General features: G+C 39.5%; 1 protein-coding gene across 3 annotated transcripts in view; it reads left to right on the forward strand.

Moving 5' to 3' along the window:
- Window positions 1-12155, forward strand: part of KLHL29 (kelch like family member 29) — a 391592-nt gene that overhangs the window by 113584 nt on the left and 265853 nt on the right. For all 3 annotated transcript variants that reach the window (XM_060272443.1, XM_060272445.1, XM_060272444.1), the window contains one exon: window positions 9119-9430. In XM_060272443.1, the coding sequence (XP_060128426.1) occupies window positions 9170-9430 (261 nt within the window). In that variant the 5' untranslated portion in view covers window positions 9119-9169. The remainder of the gene's footprint in view (window positions 1-9118; window positions 9431-12155) is intronic.

Here is a 12155-nt window from a genome sequence, read left to right on the forward strand (position 1 = left end):
TATTTCCCCCCTTCCATATTTGACTTAAAATAAGAGGGTAGTAAGATCAATATAAAGGTAATGATCTGTGGTTGAATATGTACCGTTAACAGCCAACTGCACACTGACACAGACCAGGAATAAAACTGATGACTGTAGATGTTAAAACTACAAGCATCAATCTGATAACCGAAAAACAATTCTGCTTGTGCATTCAGCTGTATGTATGAATTATTGAGATTGCCTTGCTATTATCATTGAATATCCCCTAAAGCCCAAACTTTTATTTTTAATGTTCCATTTATTCCCCTGGCTTCTCCATAGATTAGGCTTTCAAAGAGTAGACTGATACTCTCCTTTTCCTGTTAATAACGGCTGGTAGAATATCTCCAGAAACCCCACACTACATGTGATATGGGTTAGGCAGGGAGAGTGGATTGGCAGTTTAATTCCATGGTACTAAAAGGGTGTGTTTTGCAACTTGTTTGTAAACAGAACTGTTGGCTATGGCCATTGTCTGTGTTTGTTTTTTGCAGGTTGAGCTTAATAGGCATGTGGACTTGCTTTCTTATGGTACCAGAACCAAGTGTCATGCAGGAAAATTAATTAGAAGGCACATTTTGGACAAACAAAGATATGTTTTAATATAACATATTATAGAGAATAATTCATTATTATAAAATTATCTGTCACAATATGTGGTCATGCTTTCTAAAGGAGCTTAAATGAATCCATTGACATTTCCAAATTACAGTGATACCTCTGGTTAAGAACTTAATTCGTTCCGGAGGTCCGTTCTTAACCTGAAACAGTTCTTAACCTGAGGTACCACTTTAGCTAATGGGGCCTCCTGCTGCTGCCACGCTGCCAGAGCAAGATTTCTGTTCTCATCCTGAAGCAGAGTTCTTAACCTGAGGTACTATTTCTGGGTTAGCGGAGTTTGTAACCTGAAGCGTTTGTAACCTGAAATGTTTGTAACCCAAGGTACCACTGTAGCTTAAATAAATCAGTGGGACAGATATTTAACAGAACCCATTATTCAAGGTGGCTAATTGAACTTCCATGTTCAGAAGCAGTGTATCTCTATAAACCAGTTGTTGTGGCACAAGCAACTAGCACTGTATTGCTTTCATGTTCAGCTTGTGGATTTCCTGTAGTTTCAGTATGTATGAATGAATGCCTAGGAGAAACTGAAGTGACACAGGCTTACTATTTTGAAGTGAGAAGGAAAGCGGGTGAGAGCCAGTTCTCAGGGCAAGCTATGGAATAAAGGAAAGCAACATCCAGAACAGGCATCCCCAAACTGCGGCCCTCCAGATGTTTTGGCCTACAACTCCCATGATTCCTAGCTAACAGGACCAGTGGTCAGGGATGATGGGAATTGTAGTCAAAAACATCTGGAGGGCCAAAGTTTGGGGATGCCTGATCCAGAATGTGTGTGGTTTTGACTGAACTAGTAGACTGTGTAGCTGAGTTATAGGGCATATGGCCAATGGCAGGAAAGGCTTAATAAATCAAATCAATAGAGAAAAAAATGTTTTAATTCAGTATATTTTAGGGTATGAAGAGTTTCTGATGGGTTTTTTCCTGGCTACCTATTTGGGATGGATACTGCAACATATGGACTAAGTTGTTTTAGCAGGACACTGCCAGTGTAGATTTACTGGTCCCACAAGCAGTTCCTTTCATCTTGAGTACAGCATAGCCTCAATCTGACACATAGAAATCCCCAGCTCCTAAGTGTAACTCATTCTCTTTTGCAGGCCTCTGTAAACGCCAGCCTTGGCCTTGGCATGTTACCAAAAGAAACCCCCAGGTCGGAGGCAATGCCAGCTGTCAAGAGAGGCAGAGAGAATTGGGAGGGCCCATCCTTCATTATTATTTTAGACAATTCCACATAATTGCCCTGATTTGAGTCATACCTTCAAATCTTGAGTCTGCTAGCTGCTTGAAACAATCTCAAGCTTTTGTTAAGAGGTTTTTGTCTTACTAATATGGATGGGTCAGTAAAAGGAAAGACCGTTCAAGAAAGAGTGGTTTCAGGATTCTGTTTCCCGTGAGAGCAATGTTGGCTAAACAACCTTCTGCAAGTTCGGAGGATGCCAGTACTTGAACTCCACTCTGTAGTTTGGTTCCCCCATTTCTTTCTGCTTCATTTTGCATATTTCAAAGGCAACCAAGTGAATGGTGGTGGGGAATAATAAACATTGTAGGCATGTTTTCAGTGTATACATGGCACCTACGAGAGGGTAGGGGTGCAGGAGGGATCCAGAGGTGTAAGCAAGTTGATAGTGTTGGTCGGCCTGGTTCTGTTTACCATGGCTTGTGTGTAGGAAAAGCCTGTGTGAGATGGGTGGGTGAAAGCCACGGTTAAGGTGGGTGGGTGTGGGAGCGATGCAGGGTGGCATCAAAGTAAAAGCACATGTTAGTTGATATTTGTAGGACCTAAAAGGTCCTAGAGCAGGCATAGGCAAACTCGGCCCTCCAGAGGTTTTGGGACTACAACTCCCATCATCCCTGACCACTTGGTCCTGTTAGCTAGGGGTGATGGGAGTTGTAGTCCCCAAACATCTGGAGGGCCGAGTTTGCCTATGCCTGTCCTAGAGGAAAGTAACCTAGAGAGCCTCTGCAGTGTCATGCTTGAAGTGTTGGACTGGGGAAGGGGAGGCGCAGGTTCACATCTCAAATCAGCTATGAGTATCTCAGCCCAACCTACCTCATAGGACTGTAGGAAGAGTAAAATGGGAGAAAGGGAGAAGTATTTGAGCTCCTTGGGGGGAAAGGCAGGGTCTAAATGTAATTAATTCGGATAAGCAGTAAGAACATAAGAAAAGTTGTACTCTGCCAAACAAAGGTGGACTTCCTGCAGCAGATTGGTAGCCATTGAGAGACTCTCCAGTGATCCATCATCATCACCACCACATCACAGTTGCTGCTTTGAGGGTTTTCTTTCTTTCTTACAATCGAGCAGTATATGAATTTTTTGCGAAATAAATAAATATATTATGGTAGCTAATTCTATAGCTAAGCTCTGTGCTGTGTGTAGAAATGCTTCCCTTTGTCTGTGCTGGCTCTCCTACCAATCAATTTCACCGAATGATCCTGAGCTTTCATACTATGAATGGGATAAAAACCACTCTGTATTGAGTTTTTTCAACACAATGAACAACATGATAAATCTCCATGTCTCTCATTTCTTCTTTTCCTCTCCCCCAATTCTTTCTTTCTGACAGCCCCAGATGTTTCAATTTTAGGTGCTCTCTGGATCATTGTGGTCACCCTTTTCTGCATCTTTTCCAACTCTAAAATAGCCCATTTTGAGATGCTGAGAACAGAAATATGTAATATTCCAAGTGTAACTGTACTTTATGTTAGTATAGACCTGAAAATTTTAGACTGAATTTTTTTATTTCCCCCCAGAATATATATATATATGTATATATATATATAGAAAGAGAGAATAATCATACTACAAAATGTGTGTTTTCAGTTTTGTAGAATTACTTCCAAAAATAACTTGAACAAATGACACTCTGTAAGACAAAATTTGTTCTCTTTTTCAACTATAAAAGCTCCAAATACAGTTTAGTGCTGCATACCAAGAGGCTGCTATCTTCTTTTTATTCCATTGATGACAATCTTTTAAGGTTGTTACAAATCCAGGAACTTTTTCTCAGTTTCACCTGTGTTCTAGGCAAGGAGCACACAAGGACACAGCAGTGATAACTGCTGTACAGCTTTGGGATTTTAGCCATTTTAAATTATACATGACACAAGAACATTCATGCTTGGCTTATGGTGGGAAATGTAATATTAGCCTTTTTTTTGTTAGCAAGCCATTACATTGTTGTTTTTCTGCAATATGGTTTCCTTTGATCCCCCATCGTTCTTTGTAGTATACCACAGCCACATCAGATCTCTGCATGTTTATTCACAAGCAAGTCCCATTGTGTTTTAATGGGGGCTTACTCCCTAGTAATTTATTTTACAATTGTATAAGAATCCAAACATCTCACTCACATGGATGGCTCAGCTTACTATTACATTTATTCAGTAAAACGTGTTCAGCTATTTCAGAATCCCATAATTGTACCAGTGACATCCATGCCATTTACCCAATCCACCAAGTGCTCCATAGAGACAAGCTCTATTTAGCACTAATAGATATTACCATTGTGCAGCAGCAAAGGATTAGTGCTTTTAGTCCATTAAAAATGTTCCAGTAAGAACCTTACGAAAAACAAATGTGATGTAATAAAGTTAGAACTACCGGTATGTTACAGATCAATCTAGGAAAAATGATTATTTGGCTTCGAAAATAAGTTCCTAATACTAATGAGGAGTCTACATAAAAATTCTTTTTTCAACATCTAGAGTACAAAACACATCGAAAGGCCAACAATTGCAACATAACTAACTTTGATGTGGTTTAGCACAAAGTTCTGATTTTAATAGCACATAAATAATGCTAGGTAAAGATCATTATTTTGCTTGTTCACGTAAAATCCATAACTCAACACACACACACACACCATGCTGGTTAACATATAACAATAAGCCAAGCAATGGTTTAGTGTGGACATACAATGGTAAAGATGCTCTATGCTTCTCTCCCAAACATCCTCTGCTGCTGTACTCTGAACTGAGCCATGGTTTGTCTTAGCCGGTGATCCAAACTTGGGTTCATGGTTTGTCTCACACCAGGCAAACCACAATCTGTAACCTAAGCTTTTTTTCAGGTGTTTACATGTAATTAACAATAAAATGCATGCTTCGGGGTTATTATTGTCATGCAAATTCATAAAGTCATTGAAGCGAAGTACACAGCAAAAACGAAACACTGAAACACAAGTTCTAAGAACAATAAAACCAGTTCAGGAAGCTCCAAAATAATAAGACAATACATACAAACTCTAAAAGCGGGTGAGGTGGGATGTGTGTGTGTGTGTTCATCAAATATAAAATTAATTAATGTGCTGCAACCACCCTAGAATAAAAATATTATCATGTGTTGCAAATATACCACATTTTGTGTGACTGCCATATCTTGGTCTTTAGTGTTGTCTATTTTAGTTTGTCCTGACATTCTCTGATAAAATTACATCTATTTACTTCTTGACATCTCTTTGAAGCGATACTGGCCTTAGTATGAAAATGTTTTTCATATTTATCAGACACAGTACTTGGCATTAGATCTAATTACAGGCATTCACCCCCACCTCCCCTTTTGTGGAAATCTCCCTTGGAATAAGGCGGGCAGTTTGGAATGCCTGGCTTGAAAACTTTGAATGCAATGCAAGTGTTTTATCTGTAAATTTACAGCCCTTTTTTTTTCATGAGTCTCTACTCTCTAACTTCTAACAAAGAAGCTGCTTCCATAAAACTATTTGTGGTCATATGTATTTGTATTGTTTCCACATTTGTAAATAGAAACAGAAATCTAAATGAATTTTATTAGAGAAAAATTTAATTAAAGGGCTGGCATTTGTTTTTGAAGTCACTTAATGAAGCTGAATCCCTATTAGCGTGAGAAATATGATTCTTTAGCTCTGTATTGGCTGAAAGCCTATTTTTCTGCGCATTTATACCTCCAAAGATAGAAACTTTGGAAGCCCAGTGAAAAAGTACTTCAAGGGACAGGCAAATGATGGAGAAATAGTACTTCTACAAAAAAGTAAGTTTGGGGGATTTAGTTTGAGGAAGAGGAATGTGATAAAAGTTATTAACAAAGTATTCAGGATTAAATATAATTTCATTTGTTACAAAGATGTGCCATTTTCCCAGAAAGGATTGCTTCTTATGTTGCCGTATCTCTGAATATAACTGTAGCATCTCCTGGTACATTTTCTAGAGGGATAGAAGATTGTTAGAATAAATACAAAGAAACATTAAGTTCCACCTGGAATTGGGCTGGGACATATATGCAATTCACACCTATAATAAAGATTTATGAACGTGATCAGTTTTTCCTGGAATCAGGAGAGAATGTCCCCTTTGCGCATTGGTCATTGATTCTGCAGTCATTGTGCAAGAGTCACTGTACCTTTTTGTGGGGCGTGGCAGAAAAGTATTCAAAGATATATAGTATGTGCTTTAGTGCTTTTCTTTAAAAAGAAAAAGAAAAAAAGCACTTGATGGTAGGACAGAGGTTGCTGGAAAAGGTAGCTTTGTATCTGGTTTCTTCTGAAAAGGTTACTTATTTGCTACATCAATTATTTGCTCCCCTTTGCCAAAGTGCAACAAACAACCATGTTTCGAAAATTGCCAGGCATGGACTGAAAGTATGTTCCCTTTTTGTCATCAGTTGTGTCATAGGTACAGCCAAACCTTGGTTTTCTTACGTCACGGCTGCCAAACGTTTCGGAAAGGAATGCTTCTGTTTTCGAGCGCACCTCGGAAGTGGAACGGCTTCCAAGGCGCGTTTCTCAATTTCCCCCATTGAACTTGCTGGCGTCCTGTTGATCCTCGGTTTTTTAACGTTTTGGAAGTCGAGCGGACTTTCGGAATGGATTACGTTTGAGAACCGAGGTTCCACTGTACTACAGAGTTAGGTAAAGGGACCCCTGACTGTTAAGTCCAGTTGCAGACGACTCTGGGGTTGCGGCGCTCATCCCTCTTTACTGGCTGAGGGAGCCGCCGTTTGTCCGCAAACAGCTTCCGGGTTATGTGGCCAGCATGACTAAGCCGCTTCTGGCGAAACCAGAGCAGCGCACAGAAACTCTGTTTACCTTCCTGCCTATTTATCTACTTGCACTTTGACATGCTTTCGAACTGCTAGGTTGGCACTGAGGGGGACTGAGCGACTGGAGCTCACCCCGTCACAGGGATTTGAACCGCCGACCTTCTGATCGGCAAGCCCTAGGCTCTGTGGTTTAGCACAGCGCCACCTGCGTTCCTACTACAAAGTTAGGTGCCTTGATATTGAAGCAGAGTAAAATGTCAGTTCTGAATTCTGGAGGCCTTCTTTTGGGGTTCCTCACGCAGCTCCAAAATTGTGAAGAATAGATTTGTTGTGCCCCACTCCAAAAAGCTGGGAATGTGCCTGTCCTATTTTTGCTTCAGGAGTAAGGGAAGAACACTCCTAGCTCTCTAAAAAATGATACTTTTTGTGGGAGTACTTTATGCTTCTTTGGCACAAAGAACCAAGGTTGAGCTGTTGCATCACCTATGCCAACCTTCCCCAGCTTGGTGTGCCATCTTAGATGTTGGTGTACTACAGTTCCCATTAACACCAGTCAGCATGACCAATAGTCAGGGATGATGGCAGCTGTGGCCTATCAAAACTGGAATTTGCTTTCTTTCATTTCATTCCTTTAAAGCATGCAGAATCGGGGAGGGGGGAGAGTTTCCTGTTCTTTCTCCTTCTCTGCAGCCACCTGTACCCCCAAGGCCTTTCCAGAGAGTTGGGGGGGGGAGTTCCTGAACTATGTGGGATGGGGTGGAGGAGGGTACTGGGGGGTGGGGGTGGGGGTGATTTCTGAAAATCAGGCACATCACCTCCCACTGCTCAGATGTCTAAAACACACTCCTCATAAGTCTACACACCCAGCATTCCTTTTTATTTGATAACTGTCCTGATAATTGTGAGTATTCTTTGGAGAATTATTGTACTTCTTAAAAAAGAGAGCATGCTTCAGAAATAATAATAGAAATGGTTTGAGTTTTGTTTGTTTTTTAGTTGAGCTTCAAGGTTCTGTCTAATCTGTACTTTAACCTACAGGTATAGTGTCAGAATCAAAATGACTCACACCAGACAGTTATAACAGACAATATTTTAATACAGTTACAGTCAGAATGAACATGGCTGGCATAATTTTTCGCCCCAGAATGGAGACTGAGCTTTAGGAATGTTGTTGAAAGTAAAAGCATTACACTGGGTACATTTCAAGCAGGGAATTCTTCATCAAATTGTATCAGCTGAAGATGATGCAATATGCTCATAGGAAAAAGTGTGTCTTTAGGCATTTAGTTCATGGGCATTACGCTTTTAGGTTAGGGGTGACTAACCTCTGGACCTCCAGATGTTCAGATGCCATCATTCCTGACAACTGGCATGGACTGATGCGGGTAGGAGTTCAGCAACATCTGGTGTGCCAAAGGTTTTCCATCCCTGTTTTAGGTAAAGAAATTATTTACCATTATGGGAATTAAAATTTGTGGAAAATATAAGTATGCTTAGAACCCATGTATATGCCAGAAATATTCTTTTAGTGAGTAGTCCATTTTGGGCGGGTAACTTAAAAGTTTAATGTCTGAATGTACTGGTATGTTGTTTTGATGATTATATAAATTACTAAAACCACATTTTTAATTTTTATACATAAAAATATACAAAAAATACTTTATTTTCCCTATATTGGTGACACAGTTTCATGGATAATGAAATATATTTCCTTAATTCTGAAAAGTAATGATTAAAAAAAATAGTCTTTTCATTTTACAATTTGCTGGAGACTAAATTATAAACAGGGCCACAAAAAGATTTCTGTTTACCACTCTTTGGTGGGGAAAGTGTTATTCTAATATTTAAATATAGAACATTCATGTGCTATTAGTAATCCATTCATTAGATCATAAAGTGAGCTCCATCTTTCCCAAACTACTTTTGTTTTTCTTGTGTTTGGGAGTGAAACAAATGAATTGCTGTTGTGAATCACATTCTGTGCATCACTCCTACACAATACTACTTTCCCCCAACATCATACAAACATGTTTTCTATGTTGCAAGATCCAGACAGAGTATTTTTAGGAAGCTGTTAGAAATATAATCCTGCTGTCAAGAGCTAATCCCTCATTGAGAGTTCAAGTGGCAGATTACTTCAACCATGGTGTTTCATTGTCCGTAAACTGTCATCTGATAACTCACTAGGTAGTTTGGGGAACCTCCTTGTAGGGTCAGAGAGACCGTTCTCCCCACTACAGATTCATTCTGTTTTTTGTTCCCTTTGTTTTGGATTTTCCATATTAGGACTTCCTGAAATGCAGTTTGAAGCCAGGCACACAACAGAATTATTCTGTTCCTTTGTCATGCCCAACATGTTAAGGCAAAGAAATGAGTGTGATGACTTAGCACAACTTGTTTCTTTCTCAAGACTTAGTTTAATGAAACCATTTTGTTTCCTATCTTGGTTCTCGATAGGCAACCTCTGAAAATCCCTTTGAGAAGAGGCGGAAGCCTCCTTTGGCCGAGATGTCACGGCACCACAGCCGGTTTGAAAGAGATTATCGCACAGGATGGGACCGCCGGGAGTGGAGCACCAATGGGAATCACGTGAACAGCAGTAACTGCAACAACACAGTGAACAGCAATAGCAACAATAGACCAGGGCTTCTGCCTGTGCCAATTGTACCCTCACGTCTGCATGCCCCAGCCACAGTTGCTTGTACCACAGTGAACAGTGATGTGATAACCACTCTTGTGGCCAACTCTTCTGCAGCTGCAACAACCAAAGTAAGAAGGGGATTCTTTGTACTCTTTCCTTTCACATCATGTTACCTTCCGATAAGGTCTTTGACAGTGTACACTGGGATTTTTTATTGTATTTTTTGCTTGTCAGTGCCATTGATGCCTTCAAGCTTCCTTATATAGTTTCTCCGAGTAGTAAACCCTACTGTGCATTTGTAAACTTACATTGTCTAAACATTGCAAATGTTGATAGTTAAAAAGGGAAACTGTCTTGAGCGTAAGTATAAAATGTACATCACTACCCCCCCCTTCCTGTATATATGGCTGTCTTATCTTGTTCTCTTCTTTAGTTGCCTGCTCATACTCTTTATGTTGCAGGATAACTTAAGCAATGAGAATGATTATCTTCTTGGCCTGAATAGGATACAGTAAAGTGTATATTCCTGCGTATAAGACTACTTTTTAAGCCAGGAAAATCTTCTCCAAAGTCAGGGGTCGTCTTATAAGCCGGGTCGTATTTCTTATACGGCGAGTATATCCCAAACTCTATATTTTAACTGGAAAAGTCGGGGTCGTCTTATACGCCCAGTCGTCTTATACGCCGGAATATACAGTACTAGCTGTTTTACTACTTTGTGATTCCTACTTAATGCCTATTGCAAAAGCCCAGGTACCACTTGTGAGCACACGCTATCGACATTTCTCCCCAACAGATACACAAATTCTTATCTTAATATCAATAACCTTTTACAACTTCCTGTTGCTATCAGAGATGCTGTAATCTCCCAGCCTCTCCAGCTGGGGGTTAACCTCAACTCCTACATTTTATTCTGCACCAAGTTTATTGCCATGTCTCTTGACTTTATCCTCTTTGACAGCTCATTTTCTCCCTAAAACCCCCAGCCACGTTCTAATTGTGGCTCATGTAAACAGTTTCCACCATTTCCATGTTCAGCTATAGGAGGAAAAGGCCATCCTGGCACTCAGTTTGAAATGTCAGTGCCATTAAGCAACAGCTTTCTGCAAGCGTTGTCATATTTTACCAATATATACACTTGAGGCAATTGAAATGCAGCTTGCAAAGAAAGTGCAAAGTTCCAAGATTCCATTTTTAGTTGATTACTTTTAGGCAATTGGGACAATTTCCCCCATAGTTCATAAATGTGCTTTCCGGGGCGCTCATTGTCACGTTTCCTGCTTTTGCTGTTGTTGATTGCCATGCAGAAGTAGTCCTAATCTTTTGAACTATCTCTGCAAACTTTAGTACTTTTGGTTGTCTCTGCAATACTCCATGTGAGTTCTGTGCCTGTGTAGGTATCTGAATAAACTCAGTACAGTAGAGGCTGTTTGCCCTCTGTGCATATGCTCTAGGAGAGTGGACAAACAGCTTCTCACAGAGTTCTCTTCTGTCTGCTGTGAACCTTCACTGAAAAACTTCCCTGAGCTTTTTTCTTTCTTTCTCTAATGATAGTTCCAGACCTTTTCTTTATAGATTTGTGTGGCATGGTGTCACCACTTTTGTTGTGTTGTGGGAATAGCTTGGTGTGGGGATACCCTCCTTGAACTTCTGTGATGCATGTGTAATATTTTCAGTGTATTGGCTGGAGAAGAATGAATGAATGCCTGTGATGGATATGGACAGTGTCATGTTTCAGCATGGAAAGAACAACATATAGTATTCCCCTCCATGCCAAAGATTTATAAATCAAGCTAGAAGGAATAGTTTCATCTCCATGTTTTTTGTCGGGTAGGGAGGGTGAGGAGTACATTGCAGAGACTAGCAGGAGCCAACTTCTAAATACATTTTATTTAGCAAAGTTTATATACCACTTACTTGACAGATTTCTAAGTGGTTTAAAAAGAATAATAAAAGTAAATACTAAAAATAAGTTAACATTATTTGTTCAACAATTTTAAGGAACAATAAGATAATAAAATATAACTGAGAAAGCCGATTTCTTAATTTTCCTATTGGTTCTGCTACTAGGTTTTCCTGGCTTCCTTGGTTAAAAAGTTTTTAAGCCAAGAGTTGTTGATTTTAATTAGTACACAGTGGCTTATTTGTTCCTTTCTAGCTTATAAAAATGGATAAGAAAGTTATTTAAAAAAACCATAATGGAGAATAAAAGGAAAACCAGCAGGTTTTTAGAAGGTTTTTAGCAGTAGAATGGGAATCCATATGTGCCCCTGCTTTTTCTCCTTTGTGATCAACAGAATGTTTCCCTAACATTTTTTTAAAAAATAAATCTAAGTGCCAAATGAAACAGATCCAGAAAGGGAGACAATAAAGTTATTTAAAGAAAGCCAGAGTCAAGCTTAAAAGTTTTTATTGCATTTCCATACCACATTGGTTCTACCACCCACGGTAAAGAAATGAGTTAATACTGTAGAGAAAACATTTTGGCTGAAGTTTATAATATGGACATCTTTTCTTAAAAATGACCAAAACTTTTTGAAATTATTTCCATTTGTTAACAGCCAAAGTGAAGTACTCTTTCACTAAGCTGGGACATTATGTAGTTGCTGTTTGGATGTGTTTAGTCTGGAGAAGATTAGAAGTCAAGTTGCAAAGCCAACACAGTGGTTTCATTTGTCTTGACCTCTGCTCCTGGATATTGTACATAGAGTCCATCTGCTGGCTGTTGTTGATCTCTTTTTGCAGCAGATGTTTGAGTCCTTTTGAGGCTGAACTGTGATAATAAACACTGTCCTTGTTTTCAAAAAGAAGCTAGTGATTTAAACTGTGATTCTTCAGACAACAACAACAACA

Source organism: Zootoca vivipara, chromosome 3 (genome assembly GCF_963506605.1).
Source record: "Zootoca vivipara chromosome 3, rZooViv1.1, whole genome shotgun sequence".
NCBI lineage: Eukaryota > Metazoa > Chordata > Lepidosauria > Squamata > Lacertidae > Zootoca > Zootoca vivipara.